Source organism: Eublepharis macularius, chromosome 2, assembly GCF_028583425.1.
Source record: "Eublepharis macularius isolate TG4126 chromosome 2, MPM_Emac_v1.0, whole genome shotgun sequence".
NCBI classification, from domain to species: domain Eukaryota; kingdom Metazoa; phylum Chordata; class Lepidosauria; order Squamata; family Eublepharidae; genus Eublepharis; species Eublepharis macularius.
This window is the reverse complement of record NC_072791.1, coordinates 44,207,135-44,226,912: the sequence shown is the minus strand read 5'-3', so window position 1 is coordinate 44,226,912 and position 19,778 is coordinate 44,207,135. Positions and strand designations below refer to the sequence as shown.

Here is a 19,778-nt window from a genome sequence, read left to right as displayed (position 1 = left end):
CAAAAGTGACAAAGGCAACATCTTCACACGCATCTGTACTAGCAGTCCTGGACACTTAAGCAGTCCCTTGCTGTCCTCACACTTTTGTTTTCTGTCTTAAAATTTTGTCATTTTCCCTACGTCACTTGACAAGGCCTCAAAATAACTGTACATTCCTGCTCCTCCAGCCAATATTTAGGACATAGAGAGCAGGATAAACTTGCAAGTGAGAGATATCCAATAGTGAGTGTATGCTTCCAGCAGTCACCATGCATATGCTCACAAGAAAGCTTCCATATCTTCTCACTTTCCCATAGGCTGAGATCTCAAATTAAATAGGAAAATGGGCAACCAATGTGGGGTTTGATCCTAACCGTGCTTTTTAATGGAGGAATGGGGAAAGGAATTTCCCCCGACCCCACTTTGTTCATAATACTCTTTCCTGCTGTTCCCTAATTGGGAGGGGGGCAATTCCAGGGGTGGTGGTAGCAGGCTGTGGTAGTAGCAGGGAGTCAGGAAATTCTGCTTCCTCTACCACCAGTTTAGTGTAGTTTCTTCCTATGCCAAAATAAAGCAAAACTGGAGATGCCACTCAGAGCCCAAGCATCATTTTTGGCTCAGTAATATGGGCCCCTTTCCTCCCACATAAGCTGATCTTATACATACAATACCAGGAGTAATGAAATGCAAGTTTCTATTCAATGCTGAAATGTCTGCGTTTCTGAAATTATACCATGGTGTAAACACACATATTTTTCTGCTATGCCTCCAAACACTACCCCCCACTCCTTTGGGGTATTTTTCTTTAATGTACCATCCAACCTGACAAAGAGTACTATGGATCTTACTATTTTGTAATATTTCAGTATGCCCTGTCAATGTTTTGAGTTTAAAGTATTTTAATGGACCAAAAAGGCTGCAAACATTTTATAAACAAACCAATTTCTAAAAAGCTTTATTTTTCTGGCCTTTTTCACTCCCTGATGTAAACTTCTTTTGCAAGTTAGCACTCAATGAACAAAAGAGACTCCTCTTCATTTATCCTCACAACTTTATAAGGTAACAAGACAGAGTAACTGACCAAAGGCACCCCGCTGAGATGCATGGGAGCATAGGGATTTGAACCCAGGTTTCCCCAGAGCTCATTGGACTCTCTAACCACCACACTGGCTATCACCCAAGGTCATACTAAGAAGCAGGATCACCACATCAGCCCCTGCAGAACAATGCCCAAATAAAATTTAGGATGCCACACCACAGTGGCTACACTCAGTGGGCCGTTGCTGGGATAAAGGTGAGTTGGATAGACCACCTATCATTAAGACCTCTCATGTACTATATAACAGGCTTGCTACAGCCCACTAAGGGATTGGTTTTTCTGTGCTCACCTCCTGCATTTTCATTCTTGATTGGATTTGCTGAGTAGAAAATATAATCTACCGTGGCCCCCATTCCCATAGGCATAGTTGTAACCTCAGGGCGACCTCTCTGGGGCAGGAAATGGGTGTAGGCAGAGGTCAAGTTCAGACCATGCTGGATATTGCCTGAATATCTAGGCAGGAGAAAAGGTTAGTGAAAAAGTCACATGCACTTACATACACTCTCTCCCTCCCCCAAGGAAATAGATCAGGATGGGAAGCCATGTTTGTAGCAGTAGAAAAGAGCAAGAGACCAGTACCACCTATCAGACTAACAAAATTTGTGGTAGGGCATGAGCTTTTTGTGACTTTTTTCTACCCCTCCCCCAAGTACAATTAGTATCCATAGGCTATTCTACTGAACTTTAGAAGTCTACGCAAGTCCCTCCCTTCAGGAATACAAAGTTCATGCTATTCCAGCAGTAAATATCTGCACAGGATGGCAATGAAATATCTTCATTGCCATCCAAAGCACCAATACGATGGCTACCTGAGCTGTAGAGAGCCGCCTTCTGCAGCATTTGCTTTTTGTTATTATCTAATCTTGAAGAGAGATGCTTTTTAAATATACTGAACTAAAAATTACATAAGCACACTGAATAAATGCCTAACATAAATGGAAGCCTGCTAACTTCTTGAATTCTGCAAAGATTCAGGTGGACCTCAGTCAACATAGCCTGAAAATAGGCTTTCAAAAGTAAATGCTACCCCAACTGGGCATTTCTCCTATTTGATGCTTTCATTTTAGTTTCAAGAGGGCGCCCAGGTTGAGAATTTTAAAAATCCCTCCTGTGGCTAAGAAAGTTCATGATCAATTGTTAGGTAGTTTCTCCAGCAAGCATCCATCAATTCCTTTTCCTTGGAAAGGCAAATGTCAGATTTCCTTGGAGAAAATCCCTTCATCCCTATTAGCTCATCAGCACTGACATAACCTTTGGGATTGGAATCAGACAATCTGTGCCCTTGGAGCTTAAGACAAGCTTCCTTTTCCTGAAGCATGCTTTAGTCTGCCATCCTCCTATATACATGGTCATGGGCTTTCCTCATTCACAGGCCTCAAACTTGTTCCCTTCTGATTACCTTGAACAGAACAGTTCTGCATCAGAGTTATTCTCCACAGTGAGCTCCTTAGACCAATGGGCAGGACGTTCTGCAATGCAGTAAAGAAATCTGATTAAACAACACTGAACTGGCACAATTTTGAATCAAATTCATAATGTGTTACATAAGGAAGATGCTATTCATATGCCCTGTATGATAAGGTGCCAAGTGGCAAAATTTACTTAATTAAAGTATTTATTAGTTGTCTTTCCTCCGAAGATACTCAAGGTGGTTTACAAAATAGAAGAGACTAGGGAAAGGTTACAAAATACAGTCCATGATGCTTTCCAGCAAATCCAAGCAACAGTTCATCATACAAGACTATTGGCTGGCCACAGTTAGAAAATGACCAGCTTGCCCTGTCATCTTCAGAACTGGATTATAGAGGCCAGCCTGATGAACACACACAAAATAAAAATTAGGATGCGGCTGAGGGGATGAGTAAAGGTGCTGCTCTTCATTTAACAGGTTTGGCCCAGGAACCAAAAAGTTATTCGAAGCAAGCATATTCTCATGCCATATCCTAAAACCATTTTCAAAAACCCATCATTTCCAAGAGTAGCTTGCCACATGCTGTCTACGGCTGCTGCTTGAGAAACACAAGTCAAAGGTCACACAGGAAAAAGTTGCATAATTCTACAGATCCCACCTTGGTACTAGCTCACAATAACCCATGACTGCTGACTCCCTCCTGCTCCTTGGAATCTATAATCTTTTGATTTAGAGATTTGCAAGGGATCCTCTCTCTCACACTCCAGATGGGACACAAACTATCTCTGTACCGATGTGGTTTGCCAAAGTTGAATAATCAACACCCTTCTTGCCCGTAAGAGCTGGTGTTAAGTCATGTCATGGCTCACTAGGACCAAGGGCAGCATGTTGCTCTGCCTGCAAGTCCTTTCTGGGATGTCTCAAACCATCAATTATTACAGATTTTGTGAAATGAGAAAGACCACAGCTAGAGGAGACCAAAGAAATGTAGAGAAATCTTGTTTAGGTACCTGGTTTGACATCTGTCACCCCTTCCAACAGAAGTAAGTCTGCAGGTCGTTCACAGGCGACATCACAATAACGGAACTGAAGCAAGAAATTGCGGCTATATTTGCGCCTGTCTACAGAGAGAAAGAAAGAACAAAGGAGGGAAATACAATGAAGTATTTAAGATGTGTCCAAACCAGTAGTTTCCAGCACAACCTGTGCTATTTGTATGAGGTGGCACTGCAAATCCGTATTACATGCTGTAGGGTGTACAAGTGCAATTTCAAAAGCAAAGCACTCATTTGATTATTTATCTACTTCATTTATAGTCCACCTTTCTCAACTGGACTCAAGGCAGATTTCAAAATATAAAAATCAAATGAACAGCAAAGACCTCCAATACACAATGCAGGTAGACTATGATTACAGGATTAGAAAACATGCCACTTACAGTTTATGGGCAACATAATGCAATACATATACTTTTCTTCACCATGAAGCTCACCTGACTTCTTAATTTGGCAAAGAGTGACATATTGGCAACTATCAGTTATACCCAGACAGCTGGGCCACAGAGGAGCCATCAGTTTCCGCTGATGTGGGTGATGACAGAACTCTTCCTGCCCAGACACCTAAAGAGGCAGAAGGGTCAAACACAAAGAGGAAACTACTTTTTAAAAAAGGGTAAGGGCCATGCCATACATACAAGTATTCTGAGACATACTCCAAACACCTACTCACACATTAACAGTGCAATTCTTACACCCTCTAAGTCCAATGAAGTCAACAGGTTGTGAGTCAGCTTGGGACTGCACTGTAAGAAAGCCAGCATCCATATCTTCAGAATAAAGTATCTTACAGCTACTTTCAACCTTTACAAGCAGGGCAGTTAGTGATTAGCAAAAAGAGGAAGAAAGCACAATGAAGGCTAAACTTTCCCTGTACAATCAGAATTCAAAATCAGCATGGCAACATGCTCACATGCATGTATCTCAAGGGCAGAAGATGATTTAGAATCCAGTAATCTTAACTTCGCATCCATAAGGAAGTTTGAACATACATCTTTCACACGCTTAAATTCTCTAGACTGATTATGCTGGAAACTTCTCCTTCTGCTGGTCCCTCACCCAATGTGGGCAGCGTAGTTTGCACAGGAGCACTCGTATTTTCAATATGGAAAAAAGGGCCAGCTTTTCGCTCTGTTGTTTGAAGGCAGAATTAAGCTCTACCATCCTTTCCATAACGGCTGTAATTAGAGTTTCCACACAGAAGCTGTGCCCACAGATGCCCCCCATTCCCATTTAATAGTACAATGCTAAAAAGTTACACCCTTCTAAGCTCATTGACAGCGATGGATTTAGAAGGGAGTTGCTCTCTTTAGGACTGGACTGTAAATTGGATCAAAGGAGGTTTTCAATGGGAGCCCCAGGTATCATACTCAGAAATGAGCATGATGTCATGTGAAAAATTTCCCCAAAATGCAGGAGCATGCTGCTCTCTATTCGAGGTTAAAAAAAACAGATGGAAACAGCCTGAAAAAATTTAGATCAGAACTACCTATCACATGTAGTTCTGTAATTCTCTTTAACAAGGCAGCTGTTGGAACTGCAATCTGAATGGGAAGTATTGTAAAGCGGAGAGCAGCTTTTTAGCCCTTCCCTTCCCCACATGCTGGTTCCCCACTGAAAATTGCCTCCCCAAGCAGTATTTATATCTTTGCATAACTTTTCTCCAACAGGGGAACAGGAGATTTTCAGAGGGTTCCTCCTCCTTTCAAATCATAACTGCAGTGACTGCACTTTCTAAAACAACCAAAATCCTTTTAAAACACACACAGACACAGACACCAGAGTCAGTCTAGTGTAGTGGTTAAGAGTGTGGGACTCTAATCTGGAGAACCGGGTTTGATTCCCCACTCCTCCATTTGAAGCCAGCTGGGTGACCTTGGGTCAGTCACAGCTTCTCGGAGCTCTCTCAGCACCACCCACCTCATAGGGTGATTATTGTTGTGGAGATAATAATGACATACTTTGTAAACTGCTCTGAGTGGGCTTTAAGTTGTTCTGAAGGGCAGTATATAACTCGAATGTTATTATTATTTACCTTCCAGGCAGGCATCCCATGGTAGTACAACTGGCCATTCCGGATAAACTTGTACAGTGGTGAATCAGGCACAGAATTTAGGTCCCCACATAAGATAATGGGGCAGTAACTGCCGTCGACCTGTTTTGCAGTCTTGTCTATCTCTGCCAGAAGCAGAGCCATCTGAGCTAGCTTGATATCTCCCCGATGGGGATTGTACAACACATGAGTGTTTGCTACACACAAGGGGCTGATTGCCTTGCCTCCCAAGCATTCTGGAAGTAAGGGCTGCAACAGCAGGACCAGACCGACATTGTCTCTGTTGAGGATGTCCAAACCGGGCCGGAAGTATTCAACAGGGTTAGCACTGATTAACTGGAACCTGTTCTGCTTGTAGCAGATTGCACAACCATCTGTCTTTCTTCCTGTCCGCCGCTTGTAGATGCAATCAAAGCCTAGCCAAACACAAAATTATTTGTTATTATTACTATTATTATTATTATTTTCATGTATAGTCTGCTTTTCACTGGGACTCAAGTTGGGTCACAAGTATGATAAAAACTATTCAAATGTTATATTTTGTAATCCATTTGCTGATTGAATAAAAACTATTCAGTCAATCAGCAAGGGGATTACCAAATATGGTAACATTTGAATCTAACGGAAAGATTCCCTGTAAAACAAAATAATGCAGTGGGGCTGAGATTGAGGAACTGGAAAAGAACAAGGCAAGCAAATATAACTGTCTAAAGCAGTGGCACTTATTCTGTGATTTGTGGCGAGCCAAATTCACAGTTACTATCAACAAAGAGCCAAATGGCACCTTACCAAACACACAGTGCATATGAGACATATATAATATTATAAATATATATATATAAGATATAAATATATGTAACTATAAATATTCTAAATTATCAGATTACTTATTATCAGAGCAGAGTCACCTGGGCTCAGGAGCACATGGTCTGCAGCTGCTAGAGGAGGTAAGGGCTTTTTGCCTTTCTTGGCTGTGGTGGGTTAAGCTGAGAAGCTAAGGGTGGTCCTCTCTAGCTTTGGGGCTTTTTGTGTGTAGTTTTGTGTTGATTTGAGTGTGGTTTTGAGGCTGAGTGTGTTTGGGCTTGATTGTGTTTGAGGGTGAGTGTGTTTGTAAGGCTGCTGGGGGTTGCTGGAGTACAAGCCACACACCCCCTTTGTGCTCACCTCCTGTGCTTAGCAGGAAGTGACCTTTTGCATTGAAAAGGCAACTGCTGGGCAGGGGCAGGGCAGGGCAGAGCAGAGTCACCTGGGCTCAGGAGCACATGGTCTGCAGCTGCTAGAGGAGGTAAGGGCTTTTTGCCTTTCTTGGCTGTGGTGGGTTAAGCTGAGAAGCTAAGGGTGGTCCTCTCTAGCTTTGGGGCTTTTTGTGTGTAGTTTTGTGTTGATTTGAGTGTGGTTTTGAGGCTGAGTGTGTTTGGGCTTGATTGTGTTTGAGGGTGAGTGTGTTTGTAAGGCTGCTGGGGGTTGCTGGAGTACAAGCCACACACCCCCTTTGTGCTCACCTCCTGTGCTTAGCAGGAAGTGACCTTTTGCATTGAAAAGGCAACTGCTGGGCAGGGGCAGGGCAGGGCAGAGCAGAGTCACCTGGGCTCAGGAGCACATGGTCTGTAGCTGCTAGAGGAGGTAAGGGCTTTTTGCCTTTCTTGGCTGTGGTGGGTTAAGCTGAGAAGCTAAGGGTGGTCCTCTCTAGCTTTGGGGCTTTTTGTGTGTAGTTTTGTGTTGATTTGAGTGTGGTTTTGAGGCTGAGTGTGTTTGGGCTTGATTGTGTTTGAGGGTGAGTGTGTTTGTAAGGCTGCTGGGGGTTGCTGGAGTACAAGCCACACACCCCCTTTGTGCTCACCTCCTGTGCTTAGCAGGAAGTGACCTTTTGCATTGAAAAGGCAACTGCTGGGCAAGGGCGAGAGCTAAAGGGCTCTTGGCCTGTGGCTCTTAGCCGGGGGATCATAGCCGTTTTCTTTCCTCTTAGTGTGTTATTCCTAAAACAGAATAATGAAGTCAGAATGCCAGCAGGGGGTTGGGGGCTTTCCAGTGTATTGCACTGAGTGTCACATGTATGACTATCTGCCTTCTGGTCAGAAGTCCTGGATGTGTGCTCGCTGCAAGGAGCTCCTGGTTCTCAGGGAACGAGTACGTACCCTTGAGGCCAAGGTGGCTGACCTGGAGAAGCGGAGACAGTTAGATAGGCACGAGGACAAGATTCTCAGGGACAGGATAGATGTGTCCCACTCTAAAAATGGCAGCGTTCTTGTTGTCAAGGAGAATGAGGATCTTGTGGAATCAGGGCACCGTACTGAGGATAAGGGGAACATGCCCTTAGAAGGGACCTCTTCTTCAGTTGGTGAGCAGGTTTCCTTTCGCATCAAGGAACCATCCCTGGGTGGGGCGGGAGGGAGGCTCTTGGTAGTTGGTGATTCGATCCTTAGACAAGTAGATAGCTGGGTGGCACAACCACGTTCTGACCGTATGGTGACTTGCCTGCCTGGTGCGAAGGTAGCGGACATTACGCGTGTTATAGATAGGCTGGTAGATAGTGCTGGGGAAGAGTCAGCGGTTGTGGTCCATGTTGGAACCAACGATGTTGGGAAATGCAGTCGTGAGGTCTTGGAACAAAAATTCAGGCTGTTAGGCAGGAGACTCAAGGCCAGGACCTCCAAGGTAGCCTTCTCAGAAGTGCTACCTGTTCCACGCGCAGGGCCAGAGAGACAAACGCAGATCAGGAGTCTCAATGCGTGGATGAGACGATGGTGTAGGGAGGAAGGGTTCAAGTTTGTTAGGCACTGGGATTCTTTTTGGGACAAGCGGGAGCTGTACAAGAGAGACGGTCTCCACTTGTCCCGAGAAGGAACCCGGCTGCTGGCACTTAAAATCAAAAAGGTGGCAGAGCAGTTTTTAAACTAAATGCTAGGGGAAAGCCGACAAGAGATAAAGTGTCTCTGGTTCAGGATGGTTCATCTCAGAGAGATGAAGGGCTAGGTATAACACTTCTACAGGGAGATAGATTAGAGTTGTCAACTGAGATGGAGACAAACAGTGCAGATGACCTAACTACGTCTCGAGGCAAAGTGTGCCGGGGAAGTTACAGGTGTTTATATACAAATGCTAGAAGTGTCCGAGGTAAAATTGGGGAGCTGGAATGTTTAGTGTTGGGCGAATCCATAGACATTGTGGGCATATCAGAAACTTGGTGGGATGAGGAAAATCAGTGGGACACGGTGATTCCTGGATATAAATTATATCGGAAGGATAGGGAGGGAAGGGTTGGTGGTGGGGTGGCTCTATATGTCAGAGAAGGTATACATTCCAGTAAGATTGAGAAGGTAACTGAATTAGATTCGCTTCTGGAAATGCTATGGGTTGAAATTACGGGCCCAAATGGAAACTTAACTGTGGGAGTTTGTTATCGCCCTCCAGATCAGAAAATAGAGGAGGATTATAAAATGATGACAGGATTAAAGATGGCTGCTAAACAAAAAAACTGTGTTGTAATGGGTGATTTTAACTACCCACACATTGACTGGGCCAATGGGTGTTCGAAACGGGGGAGAGAAAGTGAGTTTCTAGACTGTCTCAATGACTGTGCTATGGAACAGATGGTTACAGAACCTACTAGGGGAGAGGTGATCCTGGATTTGGTCCTCAGTAATGCTGAAGACCTGGTGAGAGATGTAAATGTGATTGCACCACTTGGGAACAGTGACCATAATGTTATTGAGTACAACATATGTATAAATAGGAAATTGCCAAATAAGACCAACACAGCCATGTTTAACTTCAAAAGGGGTAACTTTTCTGAGATGAGGGGGTACGTGAAGAAGAAACTGAAAGGGAAAGTAAAAAAGGTCAAAACACTTGGGGAATCTTGGAGACTATTTAAAACTACAATCCTGGAAGCTCAAATTAAATATATACCGCTGGTTAGGAAAGGCACAAATAGGTTTAGGAAAAGGCCAGCATGGTTAACAAGCAATGTAATAGAAGCTGTAAAAGGTAAAAAGGATTCTTTTAGGCAGTGGAAAACTAGTCGGAGTGAGGTTGATAAAAAGGAGCATAAGCTGTGGCAAAAAAAGTGCAAGTCTGTGATCAGACAGGCAAAAAGGGAATATGAGGAGCATATTGCAAAGAACATAAAGAAAAACAATAAGCAATTCTTTAAATATATTAGAAGTAGGAAACCAGCTAGGGAGGCAGTGGGGCCCTTGGATGACCAAGGCGTAAAAGGATTACTAAAGGGTGATAGGGAAATGGCCGAGAAGCTGAATGCGTTCTTTGCTTCTGTCTTCACTGTGGAAGATAAGAAGTGCATGCCCACTCCGGAAGCACTGACTTTGGGAGGGGTTTTGAAAGACCTGAGTCACATTGAGGTGACGAGAGAGGAGGTTATGCGACTGCTAGATAATTTAAAAACTGATAAATCACCGGGCCCAGATGGCATACATCCAAGAGTTCTGAAAGAACTCAAGTGTGAACTTGTAGATCTCCTCACAAAAATATGTAATCTGTCATTAAACTCTGCATCTGTTCCTGAGGACTGGAAGGTAGCTAATGTTGTCCCCATCTTTAAAAAAGGTTCCAGGGGAGATCCGGGAAATTACAGGCCAGTCAGCCTGACGTCAATACCGGGTAAGTTGGTGGAAACTATTATCAAAAATAAAATTAGTGGGCACATTGATGACCAAAAGCTGATGAGGAAAACTCAGCATGGGTTCTGTAAGGGAAGATCTTGTCTCACCAATCTGTTAGAGTTCTTTGAGGGAGTGAACAAACAAGTGGACAAGGGAGACCCGATAGATATTGTTTATCTTGACTTCCAGAAAGCTTTTGACAAAGTTCCTCATCAAAGGCTCCTAAGTAAGCTCAGTAGCTATGGGATAAAGGGCCAAGTCCTCTTGTGGATCGAAAACTGGCTAATTAATAGGAAACAGAGAGTGAGTATAAACGGGCACTTCTCACAGTGGAGGGTGGTGAGCAGTGGGGTGCCACAGGGGTCGGTATTGGGTCCAATGCTTTTTAACTTGTTTATTAATGATTTGGAATTGGGATTAAGCAGTGAAGTGGCTAAATTTGCAGATGACACGAAATTGTTCAGGGTGGTGAAAGCCAGAGAGGATTGTGAGGCACTCCAAAGGGATCTGTCGAGGCTAGAAGAGTGGGCATCCATGTGGCAAATGAGGTTCAATGTAGCCAAGTGCAAAGTAATGCACATTGGAACCAAAAATCCAAAATATAAATACAAGTTGATGGGGTCTGAACTGGCGGAGACTGACCAAGAGAGAGATCTTGGAGTCATGATAGATAACTCACTAAAAACGTCAGCACAGTGTGCGACTGCCATAAAAAAAGCTAATGCCATGCTAGGGGTTATTAGGAAAGGGATTGAAAACAAATCAGCCGGTATCATAATGCCTCTGTATAAATCGATGGTGAGGCCTCATTTGGAGTACTGTGTACAGTTCTGGTCGCCACACCTTAAAAAAGATATCATAGCACTGGAAAAAGTACAGAGAAGGGCAACTAAAATGATTAAAGGGTTGGAACACTTTCCCTATGAGGAAAGATTGAGGCGCTTGGGGCTCTTTAGCCTGGAGAAAAGACGACTGAGGGGAGACATGATAGAGGTTTACAAGATAATGCACGGGTTAGAGAAGGTAGAGAAAGATGTGTTTTTCTCCCTTTCTCACAATACAAGAACTCGTGGGCACTCTATGAAATTATTGAGCAGTCGGGTTAGAACAGATAGAAGAAAATACTACTTTACACAAAGGGTGATAAACACATGGAATTCGTTGCCACAGGAGGTGGTGGCAGCTACAAGCATTGCCAGCTTCAAGAGGGGACTGGACAAATATATGGAGCAGAGGTCCATCAGTGGCTATTAGCCACAGGAGATAGATGGTATTCTCTTTGTGGGGAGGTGGTGCTCTGTTGTCTTGGTGCTGGAAGGAAGGCAGTGGGAGGGCTTCTGGTGTCCTGGCCTCACTGACAGTCCTTTAGATGGCACTGGATTTCTAGCCACTGTGTGTGACAGAATGTTGGACTGGATGGGCCACTGGCCTGATCCAACATGGCTTTGCTTATGTTCTTATGTTCTTATGTTCTTACTTCAGCACATGTTTTAGGCTGTTCCTGCATTGGGCAGGGGGTTGGACTAGATGGTCTTGTAAGACCCTTTCCAACTCTATGATTCTACGTATGGCTGTCTTTCCCCACCACTGTTGAATCTCAGACATCCCTTATGTATCTAGAGTGAGAGGAAGGGCTTTCCTTTCTGCCTTTTTGTTCTCTCCTTGGAATGAAGGACAAGGCTACTGGAAGAAAAGTTGGTCGTGGAAAAGGGGGGGGGGATGCAAAGAAGGGTGGAAGTTGTTGGTATCAGGCCTGCAGTTTAGGGGGGCTCATTGCTTACCTAGCCTCCAGACCCTCTAAGTGGCCAGTTATTTCAAAGTGGGAACCAACTGCCCACCACAATGGCCTTGTTCATTCTTCTAGATTCTTGCTAATGGCAAGCTTTGTAAGCTTGTTTATTTACCCTATGGCATTGTTTATTAAATGTCCTTGATATTGACTGTACTAATCTCACACTGTGTAATCTGCCTTGAGTCGCAGTGAGAAAGCAGACTATAAATGACATAAGTAAAACAAACAAAATGGGACAGATGCTACACTGGAGAACAGGGCTCAGAAGAGCCACAGATGGCATGTCAAAGAGCTGAACCAATGGCTCCCAAACCACTAAGTATCACTGCTCTAAAGCAACAAAACAATCCATGCAGCAAAACTTTATCCCAAATAGAATAGAATAGGTAAGATATTCCTGAGGAATTCAAAGTCCAGGTAAGGAATAGTTTTGCAATACTAAGTTTAATTTATCGTGCACCAGAACTATGGGCTGAAACCAGAGATATTATCAAGGGGAAATTTGCAAAGATTGTTCATATAGCCAAAAGAAAGGAGAAGCCTAAATGGATGACTTATACTCTTAAAATTGCTAAAGACAGATGCAAAGCAAAAGCAAAAAGTGACAGAAACTGAGTCAGAATTCTAAATGCAGCTTTTCAGCGATCTACATGCAGAGACAAAGAAATCTATTATAATAACCAGTGCAAAGAAATAGAACAACAAAAAAGGAAGAACAAGAGATCTGTTCCACAAGATCTGGGAAATCAAAGTGAAATTCAAGCCATGGCTTGGGATGCTGAAAGATCAACACAGAAATATAGTATCTGATCAGGACAAAATAAAGGAAAGATGGAAACAATACATTGAAGAACTATACAGAAGAAATTGAAGGATAACAGATATTTTTGAAGAAGAGTCCTTTGATGAAGAACCAGAAATCTCAGAAAGTGAAAACTGCACTCAAAGCAATTGGGAGAAACAAAGCATCTGGAGTAGATGGAACACCAATAGAGCTATTTCAAGCTACAGAAATACAGTCCATCAAAATCTTAACAAGAATCTGTGAACAAATACGGAAAACAAAACAATGGCCCACAGCCTGGAAACGCTCAGTCTACATTCCAATTCCAAAAAAAGAGGATGCCAAAGAGTGCAGCAACTATTGGACTACTGTGTTAATTTCCCAAGCAAACAAAGTGATGCCCAAGATTCTACAGCAATGATTCTTACCATTTATGGAACAAGAAATGCCAGATATTCAAGCTGGATTCAGGAAAGGAAGAGGTACTAGAGATCACATTGCAAATTTACAATGGCTAATGGAACACACCAGGGAATTTCAGAAGAAAATCAGCCTGTGTTTTATAGATTACAGCAAAGCTTTTGATTGTGTGGATCATGAAAAGCTATGGATAGTGTTAAAAGAAATGGGGGTGCCACACCATCTGATTGTTTTGATGCACAACCTGTACTCTGGACAAGAGGCTACTGATAGACAGAATATGGGGAAACAGAATGGATTCCAATTGGCAAAGGTGTCAGACAAGGATGCAGATTATCTCCCTACCTGTTCAACCTCCATGCAGAGTATATCATAAGGAAAGCTGGATTCGATCTAGAAGAAGCTGGAGTAAAAATTGGCAGAAGGAAAATTAACCATTTGAGATAAGCAGATGACACCACGTTACTGGCAGAAAATAATGAAGGCTTGAAACAACTACTGATGAGGGTTAAAGGAGAAAGCGCCAAAGCAGGATTACATTTGAACATTAAGAAGACAAAAGTAACGATTACAGAAGAGTTACACAATTTTAAAGTTGACAATGAGGAAATTGAAATTGTCCAAGATTTTCTATTCCGTGGCTCAATTATCAATCAACAGGGAGACTGCAACAAGAAAACCAGAAGGAGACTGAGACTCGGAAGGGTAGCTGTGAGGGAGCTAGATAAGATCCTTAAAGATAAAGATGTGTCTCTGGGAACCAAGATCAAGATAATCCAAACAATGGTATTCTCCATTACGATGACAGGAAGAAAATCGATTCATTTGCAATGTGGTGCTGGAGGAGAGTTCTATGGATACCATGGTCAGCCAAAAAGACAAATAAGTGAGTAGTAGATCAGCTCAAGCCTGAATTCTCCCTAGAAGCTAAAATGACAAAACTGAGGCTATCATACTTTGGTCACATTATGAGAAAACAAGATTCTCTGGAAAAGGCAATAATGCTAGGAAAAGTAGAAGGCAGTAGGAAAAGAGGAAGACCTAAAACAAGATGGCTTGGCTCAATAAAAGAAGCGATGTCCTCCAGTTTGCAAGATCTGAGCAAGTCTGTTAATGATAGGATGTCTTGGAGGTTTTTCATTCGCAGGGGTGCCATAGGCTGGAGGTGACTTGATGGCACATCATACACACATGCACACACAATATAAGTTACCTCTTGAGCTGATCCATTACACCATAGTTTTGCTCCCTCTACAAGAATGCCCTTCTGAACAACTGTGCAAAACGACAGATCCTTGAGGGTCTTCCTTAGACAGACCATTTCATAGTATGAGAACCACCAGAGAGAATGCACATGAACAGGCAACTGATTTTACCTGTTTGCAGGGTGGCCCTTCAGAATGCTAGGCTGAGCAATGCTGTCATGGCAGAACACGGCAGAAGAGGCAGTCACAGCAATTTTAATAATCAAAAACTCAAGATCACAATCAACAAACATAGGAGGAAGGCCCATTGAACTGAGCAGGACCTGCTTCTGAGAAAACATGCACAAAGTTGGGCTGCAGGTTTCTGTAAACAAGGTGGAACAATGTACAGACCCAAATCTCCAGACTTTTGCTTTTATAATAAACAGCCAATAAAAATACCTCCCACTCCTTGGAAAGCTGGGTCAAGCCAAACAGATTCAACTTTCAACAGAAAAAAGAGTGGAAGGCAGGAAATCAGGTCTAGGCTTGGAACTTCCCTGCTCTGACAAAGAAAATTCTGTCTAAAAGTCAGAAGACACCAGTGTGTTTTCAGAACCAAACTAGACATTTTACAGAAAATTGATGAGGTTTTCTTCTTCTTTGGATGGCTGCTAGTCTCAGGAATGGTCAGGCTAGAATGTGCAAGTTTAACCCTTCTCTGTCTAGTTATTAATCAGTATAAGATCTCCCTTCCCTCACCCAGCTGCTTTTTCCCGATAGGAAGAAAAGCAATGGGGGTGGGGAATGGAGAAACAGTAGAAGGCAAAACTCATGGCTACTTTCATTACATAAAATGGGGTGGAGACTGTTACATACATCTATTCATTGCCTACTTTGGCTCTCAGGATGAGCAATACCACAGATGTACTGATATAGCCCAGTCCCATTCATGCAACCAAAGGGAATAGGCTACCCTCCTTTGTAAAGAGGGATACCCCCAAACAAGGCAGAGAAGCTCTTCATAGCTATTCCAGTTACTAAATTCAGGAGCAAATCATTTCAGAAATGTGGCAGCTAGTAAAACTTTTCACTCAAGAGAAATGTTCTTGAGTCAGCCTCAGAATCTGAGTTCCAAAAAGGATGTTATACCCATCATCACAAATGTTGGTTCCAGCTGCTCGCAATAGTGATTCTCCTGAACCTCCTGGAGACAAAGAATCTGAAAAGAAATAAAGGATGCTGCTTAGGAGCCGCACTTCCAAGGCAGAGCACATGCCCTCATTTTAGCTACTTTTAATTTAGTATGTTGTCTCTGCCATTCCCAGGGTGGGTCAGGGGAGGAGAGGAAGTCTGTACAGGATTTGTAGGGGTAAAGCGCCTATGTCTGAAACAGCAGTTTGCCTTTTTCCATAAATGGCTAATTATAGCTAATAGCTAAATATACAAATAAATATATGGATATTTACTCAGTATGTAGAGTTAGAATTCTTTTCTTAATGATTTTTGTTTTGTTTTGTTAAATACCACCCCATCCCGCTTGCAAGTCACTTTGCAATTTCATATTCCTATCCTACCTGAGTAGCTCAGAGTGCATTACAGGAACTGAGTATCTCAAACGTGCATAGTGACTGATATTGATAGGCCCATATGATACTCACATCAGGATCCCAGTGCTGGATCTCCTGTAAAAGATTTGCAAGACGATACCTCCAGCTCAAAATGTCTAGATGGCAATGCATGTAGAGATGAGGACTCAGGTCTATCAAGTCCTGGGCCAGAATATTGTAGGACATGACTCTGAATTCAAATAAAGAACCAGCCTCTGAGCTTGGCTCTGGGATGCAAGCTTGAGCAGAAAGATCTTCCCAGTCCCTCCACAGAATCTCTATACAACAAAGAGAAGAAGACAGATATTAGATTAGATATATGCCAGGAATTCCTCTCCCATAACACTTTTCTAAGCTGCAGAGTGGAAAATATCGGTCATCCTTCCATTCCTTGAAGGATTTGGAACTATGACATGCCCGTTAACAGAGAATTTTGTGGCTCCATAAATTCCAACACATTTATTGTGGCACAAGTACTCACAGGCAAGAACCTACTTCACCAGGCACACTTTTGCTACAACAGACTAACATGACCATTCTTCTAGAGCTAGAATTCTAGAAAGGTGCTGCTCACTAATATCAAGCAAGCACGTGAATTCCTGTCCTAGGAACTATACTGTGCAACTCCATCCACTCCCTAGATTACAGTACTCTTAACTAATTTGCCATACTATTCATAAATATTCTTGCCTATGTTTTATGAATTATAAACCTCAAAAAATCCAGAACTAAAACTAAATAACAGATTCAATTAGAGATAATTTCTTCAAATAGCTAAGGAATACTACAAAAAGATATGAATAAGAAGTTATGGACTTTTTGAAGAATTCTGAGGAAAAACTGGCAGAGATATTTCAGCACTATTAGGAGGGAAACATGGCAGAAATGAGGCCCGTTTTCAACACAGTGAAATTGCAGTCACAAGATGAAATACATTAGTACTGACCGTGATAAGGTATCTCTGCTGGGAGTGACTGAAATTGACCTGTATTCTGAAAAGGCCATGCTACCCCCTCTGTTGTCACCACATCAGTCTCCTGTGCAGGACTCCAAGCCAACACAGCAGGGTCTTCAATCCACACTTCTGTGGACAGAGGAGCATCATCAACAATCTGAGGATTAGTCTGAGTCCTTAGGGCTGCCCATACCGCATTGTCCTCTATGGCCTCTCTTTCCTCTAGTGGTAAATTTGCCAATGTGGTTTCAACAAATTCCTGTAGTCCAGAAGGCATTTCAGTCTGAGCCACCTGTGGGGACACATTCAAATCACTTAAGCTTGTCATCAATAGCTGTGGGCCTTCTAGCCACTCAGTGGCTGACACTTTCTCTGTTTCTGAAGTGCTCTCATTGGTGTGTGGCCCACCAGCTCCTTCCTGTAGCAGAGCTTGCTGCTCCTCCAAAAGTGGCTTCCCATGGACTGGAACAGAAAAACCATCTATATGGGTAGCTGTGCTCTTCACCAGAAGCACATTCGTTCGACATGTAAAGAAAGCATCTGCAAAACAAAACAAAAAATTCAAAACCCTTTGCTGATTAACACCCATTGGTTTCTTACAGGTAGCAAAATCATGTACAATAAAGAACTATTTAAACTCAATAGCAGAGTTAATAGGGAGGTACAATTTATATGCTAGTATGGTATGACAGACCAGCTTTTACCATCCCCAGAAAATAAAATAATCTGGTATTACTGTTTTCCACAGATGTTTAAGCAACCCCATCTTTTTGTAGATCTGATTTATGATATAGAACCTTTGTGTTCAGCAACACCAAGCTTTTTTGGCCTCTTCAGTTAGATTTATTATTTTATTTATTCAACACACTAAGAACTACTTGCTGATATAATCTTCTCTCACATATACTACATGCATCCACAATTTATAGTGCTGAAAGTGTGAACTGGAATAAAAATTATATTCATTTCCAAAATTTGCAGACCAGACTACAAGGTACTGTTAATAAGAAAGATGAGGCAAGAGAAATTGCATTCTCTTATAGGTTCAAAAATGAAAAATGGAACACAATTAAGTAGTACAGAATGCTAAGAGCCTGTATTCCTCAACCATCCTAAATGAGAATGCCGCTGAATGAATGAAAATGCAAAAAAGGGGCAGCATCACGAGAAGTGCCATTTCTTGCTCTTCCTGGGGCAAGTATGGTCACCAGCTGAGCAGTTGCATGTATAGCCTTCTCAACTACAGCAGTTTATCCTCTGGTAAAAACAGCTGCACAATGCTGTCTTGGGTAACTGTTCTGTCCCTTTAAATCTGGGAAAGCCATCTGAGACAGCATTGGACAGCTCTTTTCAGTCATCAGAAAAAGTGCTACAGGCCAGCAGCAGCAGTATTGGTTCTGTGAGCACTTTCTCTCTAGGACAGTCATGTGAAGCTAAGAGGAGATGAAAGCTAATTGATACTGCATGGATACAAGATGCATGAAAAGGGGCAGAATTAAGTGCTTATAGAAAGGAGACCAAGCTACAGGCAGTAAACGTATTGGGTTATTTAGCATACAAGTAACTATGAACATATCTACACTACAAACATACATCTTTTCAAAACCCATTGGACTTCCTAAAAGGAATCCCTAGCTTTCCTTCACAGAACTCTGGTTACACAGAATATACAAAAGAAGAGAATGACTTAAACGTGACCACCACCACCACCCCGCCCTTTGACCAGCCCTCCAACTCTAAGTGTTCAGAGGAAGAGCCTGAAGAGTCCAGACCAGGAAACCAGGAGGACCTGTGAGATTAGGGAAGGCCTGACAATGCAGAGGCATCTGCAGACCACATTCCAGCCACACCAGAGGCCACCCTGCCAGAGCCTTTAAGTGAGCCCTTGTCACTGGCCCCTGAGATAACCACTACACCTCTACCAGGCAGGACACGCATCCAGGACGTGTCCCCCCCCCAGGACTCTCTGCCTCTCCACAGGAACGGTAGAAGCAGAAGGCCCAGGCTGAGGTGGCACAAAAGAGGCAAAGTACCAGACCGGCTGCATGCTACCTCCCTGTAGATCCAGGGCAGAGTGTTCAGAAAGATACTTCCTTGGAGGAACCTAGTTAGAGCACAGTGCAGCCTCTGGAACTACAACACCTGCCAGCAAGTGCAGCTGAGCCTGACTGACACTCAGCCTATTTAGGCTAAGGCTTGCTAAGGCTGCATTGTTGGATCAACCAGTCCATTAAGCGAAAGCTCTGTGCTCCAAGCCGGCCCAGCAGTTGGCCCTACTCCTGAGGAGTCCAGACCTGGCCAACCTGTTGAGTGCAGGACAGTCACTGGTAGATTATGTCTATTAATTGTTTGTGCATTTTGGCTGGAGATTAGCAAAATTAAAAAGTGGAACCTTAAAGATTAACAAACTTTATTCCAGCATAATCTTTCGTAAATCAAAGTTCACTTCACCAGAGCAACAGATTAACATTGCTACTGTTCTGGAATAATTTTCAGAAGGTTGTGAATGTGTTATCTTAGGAAGGACAAATGATCAAAGAATCACATCATAGTTCTCAAAGAGAACATACATTGATGAAGGCTATTTTAGGATTTTTAATCTATTGCAAGGGCTGGAAGTGCCTGGAGCCTGAACTTGTCTGCCCCACGTCCTCTCCCTTTATCAGAACAACTAATGGATGCGAACAAAGATGCAAAGTTTGGTAGACTACTGCCCCCTCCCCCGGGGAGTATAAGCTTGCTCCATATTTAGGCTCAAAAGCCTGTTTCAGATATTCAAAAATGATCTCTAAGGAAATATACCCCTGTGAGATA

At 42.9% G+C, this 19,778-nt stretch overlaps 1 protein-coding gene across 3 annotated transcripts in view; it reads right to left on the bottom strand.

Annotated features, from left to right (window-relative positions):
- Positions 1 to 19,778, bottom strand: part of ANGEL1 (angel homolog 1) — a 29,371-nt gene that overhangs the window by 2,134 nt on the left and 7,459 nt on the right. For all 3 annotated transcript variants that reach the window (XR_008596578.1, XM_054972640.1, XM_054972639.1), the window contains exons 2-9: positions 16,956 to 17,504; positions 16,061 to 16,287; positions 15,552 to 15,621; positions 5,580 to 6,013; positions 3,982 to 4,108; positions 3,500 to 3,610; positions 2,478 to 2,547; positions 1,368 to 1,531 (exon numbers count right to left, since the gene is read on the bottom strand). Coding sequence is in view for 2 of the 3 variants with exons in the window: in XM_054972640.1 (XP_054828615.1) it covers positions 1,368 to 1,531; positions 2,478 to 2,547; positions 3,500 to 3,610; positions 3,982 to 4,108; positions 5,580 to 6,013; positions 15,552 to 15,621; positions 16,061 to 16,287; positions 16,956 to 17,504 (1,752 nt within the window). In the remaining variant the exon portion in view is untranslated. The remainder of the gene's footprint in view (positions 1 to 1,367; positions 1,532 to 2,477; positions 2,548 to 3,499; positions 3,611 to 3,981; positions 4,109 to 5,579; positions 6,014 to 15,551; positions 15,622 to 16,060; positions 16,288 to 16,955; positions 17,505 to 19,778) is intronic.